Source organism: Colletotrichum karsti, assembly GCF_011947395.1.
Source record: "Colletotrichum karsti strain CkLH20 chromosome Unknown Scaffold11, whole genome shotgun sequence".
Classification (NCBI taxonomy): Eukaryota; Fungi; Ascomycota; class Sordariomycetes; order Glomerellales; family Glomerellaceae; genus Colletotrichum; species Colletotrichum karsti.
Window position 1 is genome coordinate 373217 of NW_024065911.1, and position 22079 is coordinate 395295.

A 22079-nucleotide genomic window follows, 5' to 3' on the forward strand; every position below is an offset into this window, starting at 1 on the left:
TGAATCGAGCGTCCCTCTTGAATCTGTGTCTCTCTTTTAACGGCGGATAAGCCGCCGTATGATCTTGTAACTGCCACTCTGTCGGACAAGGCGATTAAGCGGGCGTTGAGGCTCTTCGGTGCATGACATGACTGCCGTGCGAGCCGCATAGGGCCATGACTAATGGCAACGTATACGAATTCCTGGGTGTCATCTAGACCTCCCCCGGAAGGGCACAAAAGGCTAGAGTTCGATGTATGCCACGGCCTGCCGGCACAAACGTCAGACATACTGTCTACCGGAATGACTGCGTGTTCAGGGATGGGGCTTTTTTCGCAAATGCTTCATTCAACAACACCGCACGAGCGCTGAATCATGCGCTCAATTAGGAGGGACTTGAGCCGGTCTTGTTTGATTCATCTTCGTAGGGGTCTTTTACTAGGATATGGATAGCTTGTACTTTGAGGATAGGGTAGTGGGCGGCTGAAACGTCGCTTCATGCTCGTTCGGGCGATCTAAGTGTGCAGAATATAGTAGATAAGCTACTATCAACGGCCGTTCTTACCCTTGCTTGCAGATTGCCGATGTTTCTAAGTAAGTGGGCCGGCAGGCAAGCCAGGCAGAATTGCGCTTGAATCAAAAATGATTGGCGGATTCGTGTGATGGCTATCGCGGGAGCTACTGAGCCACTGTTCGCGGATGTGTTGCTTTATGGCAATGCCCAACTGGTTTGAACTGCCATCTTCGAAAGTCGAGATTCTTAAGGAAACATATTGAACCATAGCGGTTAAGCAATATGCTCTGAACAGACCATGTTTTCAACTTATATGTACCTATCAACTTGACAAGATAGATGATGGCAGGATTGGACTGTGTGCCTGTTCATACATTGGCTTTCCTACCAAGATCCATAATCTCAATCAATCAGTGTGTTCTTGTATTTCATGCTTAATTATATGATGAACGATCTGCTGGCCCAGCCTAACAGCTAAGCATCGTAGCATCTCTCGGTCTCGCATTCTAAAGTGGACACATTAGGCAAGACGCTTAGAGTAACTCAAAGGCTAATTCTGTAGAATATTCGAAGAAGTATTCTAGAAGACGACGCAAGTGCCATCGAAATAGGTATTCAGCGGCGAGAACGCGGCACATGGCGCCGCCGTCTGCCCACGAGGACATGAACGGCAGTTGAGTCTGTCAAAAGCTTGAAATGTGGATAACGACCCCGACTCCTGGGAATCGTAGCACCATGCAGCCTTGAGCTCGGCCGCGGTCTCAAGCTTCAATGTCCGCGTCCGGTTGCCATGAGCGAGTGAAATAGGATGAGGCTGGCAAACCCCGCACGACCCGTAACCTCACAACGGCTCTCGCACCCCTCGTCGATTCTCGTTTGACGAGTCAGTCTTGATACTTCAGATGCTGCCCATTGGACGGAATCACCGGCTGCGTCCTTGCTCGGAGCTGGATCCGGTCACCCTTCTCGTCCACTGGACCGGCCTTTTTCACCAAGTAGACATCCCCTCCAGAAGAGGTTCCTGCAACATCATGAGTCGCCAACCGGCCATCTGCTCGTCAGAACTCGTATGCACGTCGAGCTACCCGCCGATTGGAAGTCCTCGTTGGGCTAGATCAGGCGGGGGAAAACTTGTGCTGCAGCATACATCTCCAACCACGCCGAAGTAATCTTCCGTTTGCTCCTGAAACTTCGAGACCACGTGTGTTGTTGAGTTCTCGATAGCTGAAAGCCGCCTCAAGACCCTTTCAATTGCCGATCTACAGACATCCTTTCAACGCTCAATCATCGTGAGAAGAACTTCTGCTCAGCAACCAGCAGCCCTCGTCACGGGGTGCTCCGGACGACATGAGCTGCTCCCAATACGCGGTCCGCGCGCTGACGGCGGGCGCCTCACACCAAAAGCTTGTCATGAGCCGGCCGCATCCCCGTGATTAACGTTTCGAAGCATCAATCAAACTTTCTCTGCAGATTGCTGACCACTAAGAGTACGACGCCCTGCCATCCGTCTCACCCTGCGACGCTCGCCTTGCCATGTCAAATAAATATCAAGACGCGCCGTTCACAACGCCCGCGTCTGTCCTGGCCAGAACAACATAAGACGACATCGACATCTCACGACGACGATTGCTGTCGCAACATACGCCAATGTGGTGTCTTGATTGCATCTCCAACTGTACCACCTTCGTTTGCTAGCATGAATCAAATCGCGCCGCCTCGAACCCGACGACCATCAGGCCCGCTGATATCCGATGCGAAATGTCTAGCCAGGAGGGGGCGGCCCCCCCGCCGGAAGGCGTAGTGCCCAACCTGGACAACCCTACGGACGTCCTCCATACGATCAACCTCGTGTCGCAAATTCTGTCGATTGTGTCTGTCAGCATTTTCATGATAATCCGCTGCTGCGTGAAGTACTTCATCACGCCCCCATTTCAGATTGACGACTGTATGTGATGGCATAGTTACTTGACGTTACGCGGCATAACACTCACATCTTCTAGGGATGGCCGTTGTGGCTTGGGTATGACTTGGTTCATTTATCCACACGATATTGCACATCTCACATTTCAACAGGTCTTATCTATGCTTTACAGCGCCACGGCACTTGTGAGTGAGTAGTTACCACGAGCCCAATAGCTTCATCATACTGACTGGCTGTGAAGTGCAGCGCTTCGGCGGGGGCTACCATGTCTACGAAATCTCCAAGTCAGACTTGATTGGATTTAAGAAAGTAAGATCGGACCCCCTCTCTCATTGAACCACCAACTGACCTCCTCTTTGGGGCTATACGCGGACTCACTCGTGTACGGACCAAATTCGTTCTTCACGAAGCTCGCCTTGATGCTCATCGTCACAAGAGTCTTCAGAACGTACAGAAAGACCGTATTATGCGCATACGCTGTGATCGCTCTCATGACTGGTTACTACGTCCCGGTCTTCTTCATCAAGACTCTGATCTGCCGGCCCATACCCGGGTTTTGGGACCCGAATGTCAAGGCGGACTGCTTCAATCAGCGGGCCATATTCGTCGCCGACACGGCCGTCAGCGCCGTAACGGACATGGCTGTTCTCTGTCTGCCAATACCCGTAGCCGTCACGTTAAGAATGTCATGGTCAAAACGGCTCAAAGTCATGGCGATGCTCAGCGCAGGTGGAATCGCTACGGCAGCAAGCATCGTCCGTATGATCCTGGTGGTGCAGCTGCAGAAGTCGGAGGATGAGCCGGTGGACTTCATCCGCTTCAACCTCCTCGGGTTCGTCAAATCCCCCGCTATACTTTGCCAAGATGTGTGTTGAAACTTGAGTCGGGAGCCAAGCTGACCGTGAACCCCAGCACAGCCGAAGTGAGCATAGGCATGATCTGCGCCTGCCTCCCCGCGGTCAACATTCTAATCATGCGGGGGTGCGATTTCACACCCAACTCGAGTCGTGCGACGAGGAATTTCTTCCAGCCCATCGAACTCAAGTTCTTGAAAGGCAGTAAACTTCAGACGCAAAATCTGACGGCGATGATGAGAACCGACATGGGCCTGGAGTCGTCTTCGGCGATGCCATCGGAGCAGGTTTCACAGGGAACACAGGGAACGCAAGCTATGCAGGAACCAAGAGATTTCATCTTCCCCATTGAACGACTCAGTAAGATACACACAGGGCAATCGAGAGATCCAGAGTCGGGGAGGCCAGATAGTTGGTATACCAAGGTTACGTCACCGACGTTCTCGGGTCCTTCATCACCAGATTGGGCGCGAAAAGCGGCCGACGAGGGGTTCTCGTTCTCGGGCCCTTCTACTCCAGAGATGACGCGAAAGGCCCTTACCGAGGGATTAATGGATATTGAGTCTACTGGAAGACGAGATAGCTGAAGCTTCATCTCATAGTTAGGCAATTGGCCTGGTAATAGAGGAATAATGAGCACGGTAGAAGACTGGAGTGTATGAAATGATTATGTCTATGAATAGCAACCTCCGCCCATCATGTTAGGAAAGCTCTAGAGAAGTCCTTGCCTCTCCGCGTGTTCCTGCCCCATCTCAAACTTCGCCCAGAAGATCCTTGTACACGGCGCGCTCCAGCTCATCATACAGCTTGACAACAACGGGATCACCAAATGGCATGAGCTGAACAAACAACGCCGCCGCGATGCCCGACTCGCGATCCATCCACCAGTGACTATTGGCCATGCCACTCCATGTCATGCTGCCCTTCTTACGTTTTCCGATCGCATCTCGCATGTTGATGCATCCGCTGAGCCCATAACTGAGACCCATGTCCCTCTCAAACTCCACCGCCCCATGCCACCTGAACACCTCCTTCTCCAACGTCCGGGCGATTTTCTCGTCCAGTTGAGGTCGGAACATCTCATCTACAGTCTCCTTTTTGACAATCTTATGCGTCAAGAGAGCGTGCAGAAACTTGGCGTAGTCCGCTGCGGTGGTGAAGAGTCCCGCGCCGCCGCTTTCGACGGGGTGCTTCTCCGCACACGGGCGGGGGCCCGGGCCGAGAGTAACCTGGTCTTCCCCCCGGTAGGCCCACGCGGCGGTGCGTTCGGCGACGTGGGGCAATTTCTCCGGCCAGAAACCCGTGTCCTTCATGCCCAAAGGCTCGAAGATGTTCTCGGTCATGTACTCGCCGAGGGTCTTACCGGTTACTTTCTCAAGAACCTGACCAGCCCAGTCAACCGCCGTGCCGTAGAACCAGCCCTCTCCAGGCTTGAACTTCAGCGGTGTAGTGAAGCCTTCCAGGCTCCAGTCCAGGTTAGTGACCTTACGGCCTACCGCCTTGTGCCATCTCATGAGTTCGTCATCCGCGAGGTCGTAGCCGAGACCAACAGTGTGTGTAAGTAGCATCCTTCGCCCCAAATTAGCTGCTTTTTTCTGAGATCGGACTGGGAATTTCTTGCTCATACCTCAAGCTGACCGGAGTGTCGTGGTCTTCGAGAATGGGCTGTTCATCTTCAGTAAAGCCCCTCAAAATCGGCATTTGTCTCAGTTGAGGCACGATGTCGCGAACGTCGACGTCCAGGTTGAGCACGCCCTGTTCAACCAGCTGCATAATGGCTGTAGCTGTGACGATCTTGGTCATCGACGCCACCATGCAAAAGGTATCGTCCTTCCACGGTTTAGAATCAGGCGCATGATCGATGCGGCCCGCTGACCCATTGTACAGAAGACCTGCTCTTTTGAATAAGCGATGTTCCTCGGGACTTGATGCTCAGTACTGAAGGGGCAATACTGCAGAGACTTACCGTCCTTGTTGAGTACGACCAAAGTGGCGCCGAGCACCTTGTCTTTGGTGTCCTGGCCAGGGCCTGCAGTATACTTGGCGAGAATTGCGTCGAGAGAGGCCATCTTGTCCAAAGCGTTTGTTGGTGAAGGCAGGAGATTGCTTCAATTGCTGGTGAGGTGAAGGTACCAGAGCAGCTGACTGCCTCGGTTAAATAGAGCGATGAAGTTGAAGGTGGATCCGGATGACGAAGGACACAGTTGCAGGCCACGTTGCTCTGGAAATGTTGATCGGAGTGAGGTTGAAAATGAAGACGCAGCGGAAGGTAGAAATTAGCATCCGAAGTCTGATGCTGTGGCCTACGGCCAATTTGCGTTAAGTGATATTCGGAGTGAAACCAACCCCGCACCTGCTGATAAAGAGGTCGTGTTTCCGTGGACGTTTACTAGACCCGAGAAGGAAGCACAGAAACTGTCGATCGGGAAGCCTCAACCAGTAGGTTCGGGTCACCTATTGAATACAAGAAGGTACCTTACTTCATGTAGGTGCGTGTATCTTCAACGCCGGTCGGTAACAATTGCTGTCGTCTGCTTTGTTGGCGGATTGTTCACCCTAGATGGCTGACCGATTCTCTTCTTTTAGCGCTGTTAAGCGAGATGTCCCCGAATTCCCGGCACGATCAATGATGGTCAACGGAGAACCTATGTTTTTGATGGATGATAACGTTTTTGTTTACTTAGTCGCTCAGAATTGTCAAGAGAAGAAGAAAAGGTTTACGTCTGGGTTATTATCGTGTCTTGGGAAACACTTCTTGTCCAGAATTCTCATTTTTGCTGGCTGATATGCGACTCCAAGGGAAAATATTGCATCCTCAAGTCTTGAATTTTATGTATTAATTGTTTAAAACCCATTCCATTCCGGTTACGGCTTACATAAAGAACTCCGTTCATGAAACTTAGGTTCTCTCTTAATCTATCCTCAAAACAACACGAAGTCTGGTCCAGATAGATCCTTTCGTGCGGGTGGTATCATGTGCATCCGTGTCCCCCCTGCTGCTTCCAGCTCTAGAATCACGTTCATCTTCACCGCCAGAGCCCTCGTAGTACAAGCCTGAGAGGTCAAACCCCTTAGTAAGAGGGTAGATTCTCAGTCCTCGATGTGCGGCGAGGTTCACGAATGACGAAGCATGCTCTTCAACCATGAAGAAAGACTTCATTCCTTCCTCAAAAGAAGGATAATGGTAGTCCTCAAAAAGGCGTATGAGGAACTGTTCGAATCCGTCAAGTGTTTCGATGTCGGTTTCCCCTGTGCATACCTCCAAACCTACAGCAAAATCAAAAATGTCGTCGATCCATCGGCATAAATGATTTTTCAAGTGCCTTAAACCAGCTTTCCGAATGAGTGTCCGAATCTCGAGAACATGAGCTACCAGCAGTGCACGATACGGGTCGAAATCTCCTCCTGCCTTTTCAATGAGGATTGAATGAACCTGCTCTGTCTTCAGGTAGTCGAGAACAGTTCAGTGAAGCGGCCCAACTCTCTCTCCGAGCAATTCGGGCTCGTCTGGATTTGTGGCGATGTGCAGAAGATCTCGGCATTGCGCTACCAGCTGCTTCCGTTTGACCCTGAGCATTTCCTTTGCCTCTGGATCAATATCTGGCCATCGTTCCAGCAGTATTGAGGCTTCGGTCCTAAGACCGTCACCGGAGCCCTCCAGGTTGATGAACAGAAATGTGAGCATCGGAAATGATCCACCGGCTCGGGAGACCATCAACAGAGTCCGCGCCGCCGGCATCTTGTATACCGGCTCGATTGTCTCGAGCATTCGACCAAAGAACTCCTCTAGCTGGTTGGGGAGCTCCAACATGCGACGATGAAGCGTTGGCAAGTTATCCTCGTTCCTCAAGCCTCGAAGTAGAGATCTGACAACCAAGAATACCCAGAGAAAGACTCCCTGAGCTCGCTCCGATATCTGCTCCACCAAAGCATTTGCATCCTCTGTACTACTTTCTCTAAGCAGCTGGAACTGTTCGTTGTCTCCGAGCGTGTCGGAGGTGAAGAGCAAGATATCTCGCTCGGTGAGTTCTTCGAGTTGCAGTTTCCAATGACTCCCCCCGAAAGCGTCCGTGAAATCATTCCATGGACGACTAGAGACACAAACTTTGATGTTTGTAAAGGTTGCGAGCTTTTGAACTAGGCGGGAGAGTTCAACGTGATCTCCAGCATACTCATCAAGTCCGTCGATGAAAATGCAAATATTGACTTGCTGAACTGTGTCATCAGATCCGCTGGTAAGGTCGCCGAGTCTCATGAGACATTCGAGTAGCTCCGCTCTGGTCCACGATGGTATGTCAACCAGGTTGTCCTCACTCCGCTGTTTTGGACATACCTTGCTGCAAAGGTCTGGTCGCCTGAGAAGAATATCTTTCAGCAAGGTACGAAGAAGTCCCTCCTGAGACATTTGTAGAGGAGTTCCAGCGCTCCAAAAGTGATGCTTTGCGACGATATAATTATCACCGCCCCACACTTGTAGATTTTGACCTGTCCTCGGGTGTCCCGTCAGAAACTTCATGAGGGTGGATTTGCCTGACCCTGCTTTCCCGCTGATCCAATAGAGACCGTGTCTTTGGTGCAGCCACTCGATAAAGCGCGTGGTTTTGTCTCGGAATATCCATTCAAATGTGTTCTCATGCGCAGGTCTGATATCTGATTCTCGGTCGTGAATCTGCTCGAAATGGAGGCTCCTAACAATTCGACGGGCCTTTTCGAATGGCATAAATGCAGGAGCCAACTCGCAAATGATATTGCCAACGTGATTCACATCTGTGAGTTTGAGGACTTCTTTGTCTTTAACTCCATCTCTCATGAGCTGAAGCTCCACGCGGAGGCTTCTTTGCGTCGCAGCTAATGATGGATATTGGGATGTCGACTGTCCTGTATCTGCTTGCTTTCTCTCGACCACAAGGTCTTGTCTCAGTGTATCAAGCTGACTCCTTGTAACCATGAGATGTCAGACCGTGATATTACTTTCGTAAAGGCTCAACTGTAACACGACTTACTTGAGCTGGAACTGTGTATGAGTTGATATTGCCTGCCTCAGCCGGTATATTCGTGATTCAAGTTCCGTAATCTCTTGCCTCTTCACCAAGTGCTTGGTTGAATGGACCAGACTTTGCACGAAGCGGTCTATTCTGCCCTTGTGATATCGCCCCTGTAGTCGCTTGAGCAAATCCAGTAGTTGTTGAGTTAATTCGATGCAAGAATGAATCATCCTTGCCAATTCTGGAAACTCTTCGTTATATCCATCCGGTTCCAACTTCGAGAGAATGGTGCGTAGATCGGCTACTGCATCGCTTATTTCTTGAGTTTCCTTCTGAGCCTCCTCAGGGTTGCGCCAGTACAAGTAGAACCTGCGGGCGAGTTTCGTACTTACTTCAACGAACTGAAGTACGTTGCCAGCAATCGCGAGGCCCTCCGTCTTGCACTTTGTCGACCACGAGCTGCTCTGAGGCGGCGATTCCCCGGAGATGGGTTTCAAAACTGGGAAACATCTCACAGCCTGGTGACACGATTTTATTTGAGGGGTATGCTGTTCCCAAGAGCCGCCTGAATGTCTATGTTGGGACGAAATAATGGGTCGTGTAACCTGCATGTCGGTTTGCGTGCATCAGCCCTCATGCTGCATATCACACAGAGAACGTGGCTGACATTCATTGGCTTAGACCGAAAAAGAATAAGCTGTATTGAATTTTCATCTTGAACTTTCTCCTTTTCGGTTATGGTGAGGTTGTTGCTAGCCTCTTTCTTAACGATATTGTGGAAATCATACCCTCTAGAGCAAGTGCATCTCTGTTGTCAAATAATGGTTAACAACGATTAAACATCAGGTAACTGTGTTTCAATTATGCTGACGCTCATAGTTTCAATCCTTATTCAAAGACTACCACATGTAGCGGAAGGTCAGAGCCTTGTCTCCTTTAGCTGACAGCTCCTCCGCCGTATATCGCACGTCTTCTCCGGCTGCCATTTTCCTGTCGCGCTGTTTGTTGATTCTGATGTACGAAAAGATGAGAATCAGAGCAGCTATGATGCCGACGGAAATAAAACCAAGTTCCAGTGCATGACCCAGGATATATCGTGGCGCATCCTTCTGTCGATAGAAGTTGGAAGCCATAGCCTGCAACATGTTAGCGAAGTCCACAATATCGTTCATGCAAATGACATACACCGCCTAGGTTTCCAACGCCGATCTGAAGGGCCATTCCGGCGCTACGCTTATAGCTTCCAGCAAGATTGTTGGCAAGCCAGCTGATAACTCCCGGAAAGGCAGGATAGATGGCGCAAGCAGCAATGAAGACACCACCGTAGACTACTCGAGGATTCGAACTTGATATACACCTACAGGCAAAGCCTTGTCAGTGATCGTGAAAAGATGGCGATATGAAAAGGACCACTTACATCGAGAAGCCAACAATCATCATGCACAAGAATCCGACGATGAAAGGGCTTCGTTTGCCCAGTCGGTCAGATAGATACGCAACGACAACTGCGAGGATGGCAGCAGTTATGTAGATCGGAACCGTCATCAGCTGAGCAGTGCTCGCTGTGTAGTTGAGGTTTCGAATGATGGTCGGGAGAAACAGGCTGATTCCGTACAATGGACACACAATCTAGATGGCTCACAGTCAGTCGGCAAGTCACGTACATCGAGACAAGAGTACTTACGCCCCAGTACACAAAGATGTTGACCCAGATTTGCCAATCCAGGAAAGCATCCCAGACGTACTTCCACTTAAACTCATCAGCTTCAGCAACCTGAACTCGGCTGTCTGATTTCCCCTGGACCTGGCCCTGGTATTTCAGACGATAAACCACGAAGGCGCGCTCCTCCTCAGTAAGGAAACTAGCCGTCTCGGGGAAGTCATGCAGTGCCCAAAATGCCCAGACTGCCACAACCACGGTCACGATTCCCTCAAGAATGAAGATCCAGCGCCATCCCTCTAAGCCGCCGGTGCCGTCCATCTTCGAGATGGCAAAGGCCAAGAGACCACTGAAAGCTCCTGCTATAGAGGCTGCAGAAAAGAACATTGCTTGCCTATTATGAATATTCAGTAAGGCGTCGTAGTCTGCAGACTAATCTGTAGATTTTGGCCTTTCAGGAGAACCGAAAGTCTGAGAGAGGCTTACCTGAGTTGGATCTCATGCCGACAGTACCACATAGTCAAGTAATACTAGAATTCCGTTAGCTTGACAATTCAAGTATCGATGGAAACAGTCATGGGGGCACTAACAGCCACTCCTGGAAATAGCCCAGCTTCGGTCACGCCGAGAAAGATGCGCGCAACCAGAAGACCATGGTAGTTTTTGACAATGCCCATGAGCGTCATGACCGTGCCCCATGCTACCATGATAATAGGGAGCCAAATGCTGGGGCGTAGCTTTTTGAGAAGAAGGTTACTCGGAACTTCGAAGGCTGCATATGTGAAGAAGAAGACAGTAAGACACCAGTTGTATTGGTCGGATGTCATTCCTAAATCCTCTTGTAGTCCTTCGATCTTCGCATTGCCGATGTTTCCGCCTGCAACGATAATTAGCGACCATCTCAATGCTCAAGCAAGAATTTCTTACGATCAAGAAAGGATAGGAGGTATAATAAAGCCAGCATTGGGATGAGCCGCATGTCCATCTGAGTGAAGTCGCTCGCATGTTAGTCTCTTCAGTATTCTCATTATGTGCTGAGATCATTTTATGTCTTGAGCAAGGGAGATGACCTACTTTCCTCAGGATCTTCTTTTCGTCCAAGTGCGCAAAAGATGCGAGAGTAGTACCCTGAGCAGTGGCAATCGCGTCGATACGCCCGATCTCATCCTTCCTCGTTATCTGTTCGTGGCGCCCCTCTTCGACTTCTGCAACATCGAACTTCTCCTGTCGTGGCGTTAGGACCGCCATTATGGCTTGTTGGTAGCGAGCAGTTGGGTTATTTCAGGCTCTGGGGACGCAAAAGAGTGCGCAAAACCCAACGACGAACAGTAGTGCGAAGACCACGAATCTCTTTCTGTCACCAGAAGAAAGATTGCAAGAGCCAGATCTGGACTTGGCCGGGGATTCCAGGTCGACACCCTACTGACGAACATGGTGGGCTCGTGGCCTGAATATAAACCTTCGGATGGTTGTCCGCCGGTTCGGTCCAACTCACGGGCCTCGAAGCAGGGCCAGCAACGGTTTTCGTCGTCAGCGGCTGGGGTGTGCTCCACGCATAACAAGCTCGGCAGATTGAAACGGCCAATGAAGGTACCGGCTGCTCTCAAGTCCGGAAAACTTCAGGTTGTTAACGCCGAGGTAGGAGCTTACCCCGCGTCGTTCAACATTATTTTACGTGAGCTTGGTAGCGGAGGGATAACCGCGCCAGCATGCGGGACCCACGTGTTGGTGTTCCGGCGGTCGTGAGATCGGCGTAGCGGAGAGTGCTGGCGTCAAACGTGGACGTGATGTCACTTGGAGAATGCGGGGGAGGGGCCGGTGTTCGGTCCGTACCCTGTTTGCAGCTGGGTTTGTGAAAAGAAGCCTACACATTCGATCGGTTCTACATCTGGGTACCGAAGTGTTAGAATAATAATTGTTTCTAAGGAATTTCTAGGCTTAAAGAATCCCTGGTCTGCAATTACATAGTCTTCAATCGGCGTCAGTCTGACAACATTCGACGTAGAGAGGTCGAGTCATTAACATACCGTCAAATAAATCCTTCTTCGACTCAGAATCACGCATTTTCACGCAGGAGAACCCTCTTGAACGAAGCCTTCATCATATCTAGGACGATCGGCTACTCAAGTTGGGAAATTATGGCTAATCGTACTGTTTCTAGTCAGGAATTACAGTCTGTGGTAGGGACGAGAGGCATGTGCACGTTGCAATTGTGTCATCAAACTGCTATTCTGTGTTGTCCATGGCAGAGCAGACATTGACTTCAGCTTGTCTTTATCTTCAAGTTTCTCTGGGCTTGTACTGACGTGATTGGCTAGCGTTGGTATGTGGTGATGGCGGAACGATCGGATCGGACGGTTAGAGCGGCAACTATGTTTAATATGTTTTGCTCCCGCCAAGCCCCTGTTCATGTTTCTGCACATGCGGCTTCTGTGCGCCGACTTGACGATTGAAATTATTCTTTCCTCCTCATCCCCCGTGTTCTGAAGTTTCAGGCAGCTTCGAACGCGACTCGGCGGGTCTTCAATCGCGTCTGCAGACGCGGGTGTCTGCGCGACAATGGCGGATGACTCGGGAGAGCCGCCGGTTCTGAAGCGGAAGCGCATCAGCGTCGCGTGCAATAGTTGCCGCGCCAAAAAGTCCAAAGTACGTTCTCTTACAGCGTTGATTCATATGCAATTGTTACCTAACGCTGCTTAGTGTGATGGCAAGCGGCCTATTTGTGGCCGTTGTGCTGGTTACGACTATCGTTGCTCATGGGGCATTGGGAAATCGCCGCGGGATGAGAGTTGCACACCGCCACGGCCGTTGCTCGAACCACATGACGCCATAAACCCAGAAGATGTATTTGAAAAATACCAGCAAGCACTTCAAAATCTGGCATCAAACCTTGAGCCACACCAGAGAAAAGAGGTGGAAAAGAGCCTCGCTTGCATCCAGGCACACCTATTCCCCCGTTCTTCATCGGATACGACTCTCACGAGCCCCAATTGCGCCTCAGGCAATAGCCCTGCTCTCATCCAACGCCTTCAAAGTCCTAGATATGTCGGCGAAGTCAGCGACATTCATTTCTTCAATCTGGTCAGGCAGACAGCCGCTCCTTACAATGGAGGCAATGCAGCTCGCAATGACGACGAAGAGGTTGATAATTACGACACTGAAGCACCCAGTACTATGGAGTATCTTCAGAATTCACTGTCGGATATGCCAAATGAAGCCCAAACAGACTGCTTCCTGGGCATTTACTTCTCAACTATCCATGTCGCGTACCCCTTGGTGGAAGAAGCGCCCTTCAAAGCTAAGCTCGAAGCTTTACAAGCCGGAGAGCTTGACGCAGGGCTTACACACTCCTGGTTATCTCTATTATGTAAGTTTGATCACCTGCTGAACTGCAGTTTCCCACATGCAGGAACAAACTGACACCTGGAGACTCCTTACTCGCCATTGGGTCCTACTACGACTCTTTCCTCGAGGAAAACGGCCAAGAAAAGCCGTCTCATAACAAATTATTCCAACGCTCTCTCCTTCTTTCCCGCCATGATATGTTAGAAAGATCCTTGACCCAAGTCTCAGCCTTACTGGCACAGTGCTTCTATCTACTAGCAACGTCGGAGATCGACAGGTGTTGGGCTTATCTGGGGCTCGCTATTCGACTGGCGCAGAGTATCGGCCTGCACGTCGACATTCGAGAGAACGAGCCGGCCCGGAACTCTGATCAACCAAGCACAGAACGACCCGAAATTCGGGGCAGAGTTTGGTATTCTTTGTATGTCCTCGACCGGCTGACAGCCTTGCAACTCGGTCGACCACCCGCCATCTCGGACCATGACTGTCACGTCTCTATTCCTAATCACATAACCGGCTTGGACCCTGAGATCACCGACGAAGACAACGGTCCCGAGCTTCGAACGAATGGTCGTCCCGGCGAGTATTTCGCTCGCGTCATTGAGTTCTCCTCCATCATAGGACGAGTCCTTCGAGAATGTTACCATCCCCGGCGCGATGCGTCAGCCAGATTACGGGGCACCAAGGAATGCGACGACCTCCTTTTAGCGTGGAAACAGAACCTGCCAAGGTTTCTTAGATTCGATCTGGGGCACGCATTCGAGAAATCGGTGACTCTCAAGCGCCAGGTATGCTAAAAGTCCATGTATTCATTTCTGTGACTGTAGCACAGACTGACTTGGCTATAGCGAAACATGTTGGCCATTAAGTTTCACCACTTGCGAGCGCTCATTCACCGGCCATATCTACTTCATACTTGCGCCGAGAAAAGCTGCCTCCCATTGGAACAAGCATGTAGAAGTCAGGAGTACGGAAAGATCTGTGCTTCAGAAGCCCAGTCCATTGCCCGCCTCATGCATCATGTTAATGACATCATGGATATAGTGATGAACTACCCCTGGTGGCAAATGATCTCTTGCCTCGTCTGTTCAGCTTCAATCATGGTCATGGCTAGTGCGCTCTTGAAGCAGACACCAGACAACGAAGCCAGCGTCGCGACGCTAGATGAAGATGTTGAGACTTGTACGGATATCCTAAAGGCATTATCCGGCAACTCTCGCGGCTCGAAACTTGCATGGGATATGATGAATAACATCCGGCGGCGATGCGCAAGTTCAGCTGGGATGTCCAAAGAAATCAGCGCCAACAGTTCGCTATCACAACCGAAGATAGTTGGCGACCAGGCCGGGCAGGCCCTCAGTCAAGCCGCCTACTGTGGTGTTCCCAACGACATCTCACTACCCTTCATCGGGGCAGAGAGTACCCCGGCGGTCTTTCCAATGCAAACTGCAGCGGGCATTGACTTCAGTATGGGATTTGGAGAAAGCCTCATGTGGCCCATGATGATGCCAGACGCTACCTGGCCAGACTCGTTTGTCGATATGCTCCAAGGATCGCATCCACGGCAAGAACCGGACTGAATATCGGCCATTCGCTATTGGCTTCAAACGCATTTTACTTCTTGGGCATCGAAGTAGTGTACACACGCCGCATTATGAGCTCTATGTACATGTACTCATCATATCGGAAACAGAGCAATCCCCAAGTCTTTGAAGGCATCGATCCAATCAAAGTCGTCCGCCTCTCTCTGAATCATTGCATCGTTGGCCCGCCATATTTGTTGGATAACTTCCCATTGCCTCTCATAGTTTCCGAAATGATAGCACTTGACTCGCTGCCACCAAAGCTGCCAAGGACTACGCACTCTAGCATCGCAAGAAGCCACAAAAGCTGGCCACATGATAGGCGCCATTCTCTGCGTCGCAGAAGAAGCTGAAAGATCCTTGATATCCTCAACGGCATGCATGTGCCTGGCTACCCTATCAACGAGATCATCGTGGTCTTCGGCTCGACATTTCTGAATACGTCGGTGGTAGTATATGACGGCAGCCAGGTGCCAGGCATTGGCATGATGTCGAAAGATTTGAATGGTGTCTTCATTCCCGGTAATCGTGTTCTGAAACCCATCAAGCTCGAGTGACCATGAACAGAGCCTGTCGCCAAGGGCTTCGGAGGCATCGAGGAGACGATCTGAAATGGGCTGCTCTGATGATTCGTACCATGATAAATGCTCCCCCAACCAACAGGTCTCTTGTATTGCGGATGCAACGATAGGGGTTATTCCATACATATAACCGTAGCAGCATTCAGACTGTGGCTGAAATACGAGAGGTCCCTCTGTATCGTCTGCGGCGTTGGAGAGCCAGGCTTTCGGTGGCTCGGTAAAGGCCATTGTGCGAGCTAGCAAGCAGAGAAAGTCACTGATTTCGTTCAGTTGTTGCGTTTCTCGGGAGATGATTTTCCATCTTCGTCGGCGTTTCCTCAGTTGCTTAGTGCCTTGCAGGTGTACCGCAAAGTCTGCCTCGCATCCTGACATGAACTAAGCCAATGGTTAGTTTGACGTAGGAGGCAGCAAATTTCGAGGTTTATGACAGTGTAAACCTACATCAATAGTAACTAATGACAGCATGGCTACCATCAACGTCTTGTACACCGCCATAGGCATTTCGAGGCTGATGGCAGATCGAAGGAGAACTAGTGCCTGCTGTCGGTGGCGCACGCCAAGTTGGGCGTAAAGTGTCTGGGAGGGGAGGCAGTTCCATAGATGGAACGCAGACGACGCAAGTAGCGAATGGAAAATTACAGATTGCACTGCCGTTTTGGATGGTTGTAGTTGAAGATGCACTTCTGAGGTCAATGTTGAAGCTGCCTCCAAGGCTGCCGGAACGTACAGTTGCCGGTATGGGTTGTGATGATGCTGGATCGGCTGAAGCATGACAGCAACATGCTCAGCGTAGTGATGCATGAGTCTGTCAATGACTTTGTTGCCAGAGATGCTGATCGGTATGCCCTTCTTGATTGAACTCCGGCAAATGTACTCTATGGGCGTTTCGGAACACCCAGTACGTGAGCATCTTGAATCAGTGCCCGATTCTTCACCGGAAACTGCCGCCGATTCAGCATTGTCGATGTATGCGTCCAATGACATACCAGCTTCATTCTCAAGATGCCCAGATACAGGTGAAATTAGGGCCGTATGTAACGCCCATGTCTTGTCTTGGATCATTTCCTCTGGCGGAAGACCGACGATTTGGTTCTCACCGTTCGTTGGTTCGGGCTCGATGATTTTGCGTTCTCGGGTCTCAGTCTCCTCGGTGAATAATGGGAAGACGGTAAACGGCCCTACTCTTGACCATGATCTCGATCTTGCCTGTTTCTCCAAAGTCTCCAGCAAATCATCTATCTCATTCAAGTCATACGTAGGGCCTGCATCTCGAGCTATTTGCCAAGTAAGTCGTCAGACTCATTCCTCTAAGAGCATTGCTAACAACATTGAGACTTACGGATCAATATCCTGCCTCTTCCACTACTTTTGGTCGAAGATTCCTCAGATTTTACACTTTTATCTGATATCGGAATCCACTGCAGTTTGATGCCATAACCGCCGCAAGAGATTCTCATCTTCTCGCAATTCCCGCAACTTAAAGGCCTCTCATCACACTTAACCTTCCGCTTTTTACAAGTCCAACAACTACCAAGAATTAGAAACAACTCCTTGATTTCTGACTTGAGGTACAGAAACACAACGTCTATCAAGAAGACGCACCCCGTGAAAGTCATAGACCGCGGTGGCGGCATCGTCGGTGACTACCAACTAATAGCGATTGCCAGTCGGCAACCAGATACTAGAATAAAGATCTCTGATCAAGGCTCGTTGAAGAATGGTTTCCGGTGAGTTTAATAACCGCAGAGGTTTCTCGTAAGGAGGAATGCGTAAGAGAGACTCCGTCTGGCACCACAAACGTCGTGAGGGATGAGGAGTCAAAATCTGGACACCCGAGATGTGCGCTATCCGACAGTGTTATCACTTACCAGCCCAGCATCGTTAGCACTGTAGTTAGCACGCATGAATGCCGGCGATGTGGGCCAGTTGTCAGCTTGCTGCTTCACGGGAGGCTACCGAGTCAGCCCTATGCATTGCCAAGATGTCTCCTTTCTGTCCTTGAACTACCTTATGGTCGATCTATTGAGCATGATTGATTGCTCAGTAATTCTGGAGACCAAGCAGCTCGGTCATGAGATGATACAGCCTGCCCCAGAGCACCTTGGTCAGTCTCGTCTGAAGCACATCCAAACTTCAGGGACGCCAGGGACATCAGCTCATCCGATGTAGAGCCATATAACGTGGTGATATATCCCTTCATGGAGAACAGAATGGGAAACCTTTCGGCGAAAGAGCTGGCCAAGCTGATGACAAGAGCTTCTAGTTTCAGCTAGAATTGACGTGCGGGCTGAGGCACAAGTTTCCTTCTGTTGAATGGGTCACCCAGCACGGAAGCCTTCCAGAACCAAGCAGGCCGATGCAGTACGAGTCGTGTGCTTGCTGCCTCACAGGGCCATGTGTCTTGGCTACAGCGGATCTGGGGCATCTGATTAGGGGGCGCACATGGCTCAAATCACTGATCACGTCAATCGGGAAGATCTCCCGAGACAACATTAGACGTTTCATAGCTTAAGTTCCTCCATCGTATCTCGATCGGCGATCTGCGTTCAAACAGTCTGACTACGACGCCCTTTCACAACGGCCATCAAGGATGTCTGGCATACGCACTCAAAACATTTTTCATACACATTGTTCAATACAGAAACAACACCTGCTCATCTTTCATTCTGAGCGCTGACCTTGGCGTGTATTTTGAGTCGAAATCTACGTTCGTTTGTTCCAGGCAGGGGTCGCCTTGCGGACTCACTCAGGCCAGTGGACTCCACTAATCAGTAGAGTTAATTAGGAGGCATAAAGGGGCCTCAACACACCGGTATGAACTCAGGTAAGACAAACAACTAACTTATAGTCAAGAGTCTGTTTTAGTGTTCTATTTTTTGATGTTAATGAGCGTGGTCAAGAAGGTTCACCAGAAAGCCGTGCTTCATATTTGGCCAAGAAACCTCCATATTGACGAGCATCAAGACCAGACGAACTCAGCCTCCGTGTAAGGTATTGCCAGGAAACCTCCAGTACTCATGTGCAGCTTCAGCTCCCTTGCCATCAACTATTGCCAAGCCATGTTTTATATCAGTTACAATGCAATTGATACTTGCTGAAGTATGTTGTTACAACACCCAATGGTGTTGCTATGATGGCCAGAATGCGACGCAACTGAAGGCCAAAGGTTGAGGACACCAAGAAGTATAAGAAGAACACATTCTCCTTCTCGACATGACGGAACTAATGAAGTCATCATCAAACTCAACCATCAGCTCAATCAGTCATTCCTTTAACCCAATACCATCAGCAAAGCCCTACTACTTCAACTACTCAGTTCATTTCATCACGCACTTAAGTCTTACCGTTTACCTCTATTACACAAGTGAGTACCATATAAATCTCATACACCGCCTATACTAACGCATCTCAGTGCACTCCTTCAAGTTCCTCGCACCTCTCATCCTCGCCACCCTCGCCTCCGGCCTGGCCATCACCCCCAACTCCGCAGCCCTCGAAGCCCGCCAAGGCAAGACCTGGAACATCATGACGGGCTCCGAGGACTGCGGCGCCGACACGGCCAACGCCTGCATCCTCCGCGGCGGCGACCCGACCGTCGTCGAGGACAAGAGCCCGCGCTTCTCCAACGGCAACGTCTGCCAGGGCCAGACGGCCTCGTTCCAGTCGCGCCACCCGCACCCCGACGCCGGCAGCGTCGCGAACCCGCACTGCGTCATCACGGCCAGGATCGACGACAGCTGCAAGATCAACGGCAAGAGCGGCGCGCAGGAGATCGGGCTGAGCAGGAACACGGAGAAGACGACGCCTATCGGAACGCCTGAGACGGTGGGGGATGTCGAGTTCAGCGGGAGCTGCGGGGCTGGGACATACATTGGAAGTGAGATCAGGCTTGTTTAGAGACATGAAGCTGGTCTTCTACGTTATTTCACTGTTAGTGGCTCGGGTTTTGCGAGGCGTACTGTTTTATTCACGGGAGATCTAGACTACCAGTTTTGACACATTGCTCTATCTAGTTTGCATGTGACTTCGTGTTGGTTCCGGAACGAAAGATCGCGTTCTTCGCAGGGGTTGACCCATGTTGCTCAAATGCGGCACAGGCTACCGCTGCCTGTTTGTGGACCAGATAAAATGCTCGTATCGAGTTTTCTTCATTTCGAAAAGTTTCTTCACTGTCTCTCTCCTTCTCAACTAGGCCGTTTTCTGTTCTTCAAGTAAAATGGAGCCGAGGCATCCACTCAATAGTGACGGATATTTCGATTATGGAAAACTACCCTTCGACTGCTTCGTTATAGTAAGTGTTATTCCAGAGTAAGTTGGTTGAAGCTGAGGCTAATTATCTCTTGTTTCTCAGCACTATTGGGATGACGAGAGGGGCGCTGAAGAAGACCAGATGCAGTGGGATGAACTGGCTCGTCGATGGCTGGATATGACACACTTCGAGCGCAAAGTCAGTGTAACAAACCAATATAATCTGGAATGCGCTAGTTGTTAAGCCCCTCGTAGCCGTATATCTGGACGGCAAAGAGTCTCAAGAAAGCCAGTCCAGCCGGGCCAGGATTTCCAACAGCCGAGCAGATCTCTCGCATTTTAAGTCCTCATCAGACTTGGGAGGAACGCACCATGTGTCCCGACAAGTACCATTTCACTCTGCTGCTTCGTACTTGCTATCATCCCGAACTAGCCGAGGCATGGAAAACCATGAAGGCAGCGATATGTACGTCGGATACAATTATCGGCGTCGATCCAGAATGCGTACTCGAGAACGAAGATCTGTATGGAGCCTTTGAGGCCGGGGATAACTGGAATCGCATCGTTCTTCGCATGCCCTCAATCGTTGATGAGATAGAGCCATGGCAGCGGGAGACGAAGGATCACATGGCTCCAGTGGAAGAAGCGTCCGTGAAAGAGCAGACACACATCTTTGTCGTGGACGAGGAAGCACTGCGTGGGGATTTCATCAAGGTGAAGTGGCTTGATATCCACGGGAACTGCATCTGGGACAACAAGCTTTCAACGGACATGGTCGAAGATTTCTTCGGTAGACAGGAGCTGGGTCACGGTTTTGATGATATGCTGTGTTATGGTGATCCTTGGATGTGCGAGAAAGGCGAGTTCATGCTTTAGCTGAATGTCGGACGATGGTTCTATTATGTGCAGGTACTGAGAGTAATGAGTGGTTTCAACAAAGTCAGAAAATGAGAGAGCTAGTTTGAACTCATCGTATGTCACCGTACGAAAAGCGCTGGGCGCTGTTGTAATGGGCCGCACCCACGCAAATCAAAATGAAGCTTACATTGGTCACGGCCAGAAACCTGGAGGCTGAGTCGGCGATGTCGTCAAGCTCAACTGCAGTCTATTCAACTAGAACCTTGTCTCGTTTCACTGAGGGGACAAGAATAGCGACAAGCCGTTCGCTAGAAAGAAAACGTAGCGGGGAGTTCAAGCCAAAACACCATCTTAGTATGAGATCGACGTTTTAGTGAAGTCATACTGAGCCTTAGCTTGCCTATTCCGCGCGTCTGTCTTTCTCGAATGCTTAGCGGCTTCCCTCGATCCCTCAAAATTCTGTCGGTGGCTTGTTAGCCTCCGGAGTGCACTCCGCCGAGAGCAGGCGTCAACTTCCCATGTACGCGGCCGACTTCAATGTTCAGCCCTGCACGAGAGAGACCCCGTTGTTGAGCCCGACCAGCCAAGCGGCCGAGAACGATGAAAACGACAACTGGCGTCGCCCAGCTGCCGAGAAGTCTTGATGTGAAGTAATGCTCGCGTAAAGTGGCTCAGCGCGGCGTTGCATGTCTGGCGATGGCGCAACCCACATCGAGAACTTGGCGGGCGTTGATCATGTGTGGCTTCGAGAGTCACAGGCGGGGAAGCCAAGCGGGCCAAGGGTTAGGGATGTGGCTGTGGGCATGTGAAGCTGAGTCTGTGATGAGATAACAGACGACAAATCAATGAACGATACCGTCCAATATGAAGACGATGAAAATGAGATGACGCAGCAGATGGATGGTGGCAAGGTGAGCAGGTAATCCCAGCGTTCTAGACCGCCGGCTGGGTTGTGAGCTGTCCTCCAAGCGCTTATCTGGCAAACCAGACGTCGACACAAGCTTTCTCTAGAGGATCAGATTTCGTCAGATTCTCAGCCAGGAATTGACTTCGTTCGATAGCTTTCGTCCGGTCGAGCTTGAGCTTGAGCTGAGCTGAGTGGCATGGCCCGAAGTGCCCGGCTGATGATGTGGCCATGGCGCCATGGACCGCGCCACGACGATCCTCCCTCTCGCCTTTCTCACTAGACGACGAGTGGAAGAGAGTAGAAACGACCGGCGCTGCCGGCTTCCGAAGCCTCACACCGTCCCGTCAAAGTGAATGCTGCGACGGGAATCGGCCTACTGCCCACTTCACCGAGTTTCGGCGCCCCCCATCCCGGTGCGGCATCGGGCCCCTCTCTCTCGTGTTTCCCTGGTGGACCACACTGACACCGTGAAACGTAAAACGCACCCCTGGTGTTGGTGGCCCCTCTTCGCGGGAATAGACGGGAACGTAAGAGATGAGGCCCGCCGCCTCTGGTTAGATTCGATGATGCCCTGCCGGAGCCGGGAAGATGTTTTACGGGCGCAATTTGAGGTTGGGCTGGATGATGTGGTGAGGTTCTAATTG

General features: G+C 50.7%; 6 protein-coding genes across 6 annotated transcripts; 3 read left to right on the plus strand and 3 right to left on the minus strand.

Moving 5' to 3' along the window:
* Positions 1-2251: 2251 nt before the first annotated feature.
* On the plus strand, positions 2252-3855 carry CkaCkLH20_04234 (uncharacterized protein; the record flags this gene model as incomplete). Its single annotated transcript, XM_038886953.1, has 6 exons — positions 2252-2438; positions 2494-2513; positions 2567-2603; positions 2656-2723; positions 2825-3246; positions 3327-3855. 6 exons carry the CDS (start codon positions 2252-2254, stop codon positions 3853-3855), a joined length of 1263 nt encoding a protein of 420 aa, XP_038747657.1.
* A 165-nt stretch (positions 3856-4020) lies between these two features.
* CkaCkLH20_04235 (beta-lactamase) lies at positions 4021-5337 on the minus strand (the record flags this gene model as incomplete). The annotated part of the gene is made up of 3 exons (XM_038886954.1): positions 4021-4837; positions 4896-5160; positions 5235-5337. 3 exons carry the CDS (start codon positions 5335-5337, stop codon positions 4021-4023), a joined length of 1185 nt encoding a protein of 394 aa, XP_038747658.1.
* Positions 5338-6731: 1394 nt separating this feature from the next.
* Positions 6732-7079, minus strand: CkaCkLH20_04236 (uncharacterized protein; the record flags this gene model as incomplete). Its single annotated transcript, XM_038886955.1, has 1 exon — positions 6732-7079. One exon carries the CDS (start codon positions 7077-7079, stop codon positions 6732-6734), a length of 348 nt encoding a protein of 115 aa, XP_038747659.1.
* Positions 7080-9152: 2073 nt separating this feature from the next.
* On the minus strand, positions 9153-11161 carry CkaCkLH20_04237 (high-affinity nicotinic acid transporter; the record flags this gene model as incomplete). Its single annotated transcript, XM_038886956.1, has 8 exons — positions 9153-9389; positions 9439-9610; positions 9671-9882; positions 9938-10307; positions 10400-10443; positions 10504-10790; positions 10841-10898; positions 10988-11161. 8 exons carry the CDS (start codon positions 11159-11161, stop codon positions 9153-9155), a joined length of 1554 nt encoding a protein of 517 aa, XP_038747660.1.
* A 7474-nt stretch (positions 11162-18635) lies between these two features.
* Positions 18636-19319, plus strand: CkaCkLH20_04238 (uncharacterized protein; the record flags this gene model as incomplete). Its single annotated transcript, XM_038886957.1, has 2 exons — positions 18636-18786; positions 18835-19319. The coding sequence occupies 2 exons, from the start codon at positions 18636-18638 to the stop codon at positions 19317-19319; spliced, it is 636 nt and encodes a 211-aa protein (XP_038747661.1).
* A 319-nt stretch (positions 19320-19638) lies between these two features.
* On the plus strand, positions 19639-20546 carry CkaCkLH20_04239 (uncharacterized protein; the record flags this gene model as incomplete). The annotated part of the gene is made up of 3 exons (XM_038886958.1): positions 19639-19713; positions 19774-19869; positions 19926-20546. The coding sequence occupies 3 exons, from the start codon at positions 19639-19641 to the stop codon at positions 20544-20546; spliced, it is 792 nt and encodes a 263-aa protein (XP_038747662.1).
* Between the last annotated feature and the right edge of the window lie 1533 nt (positions 20547-22079).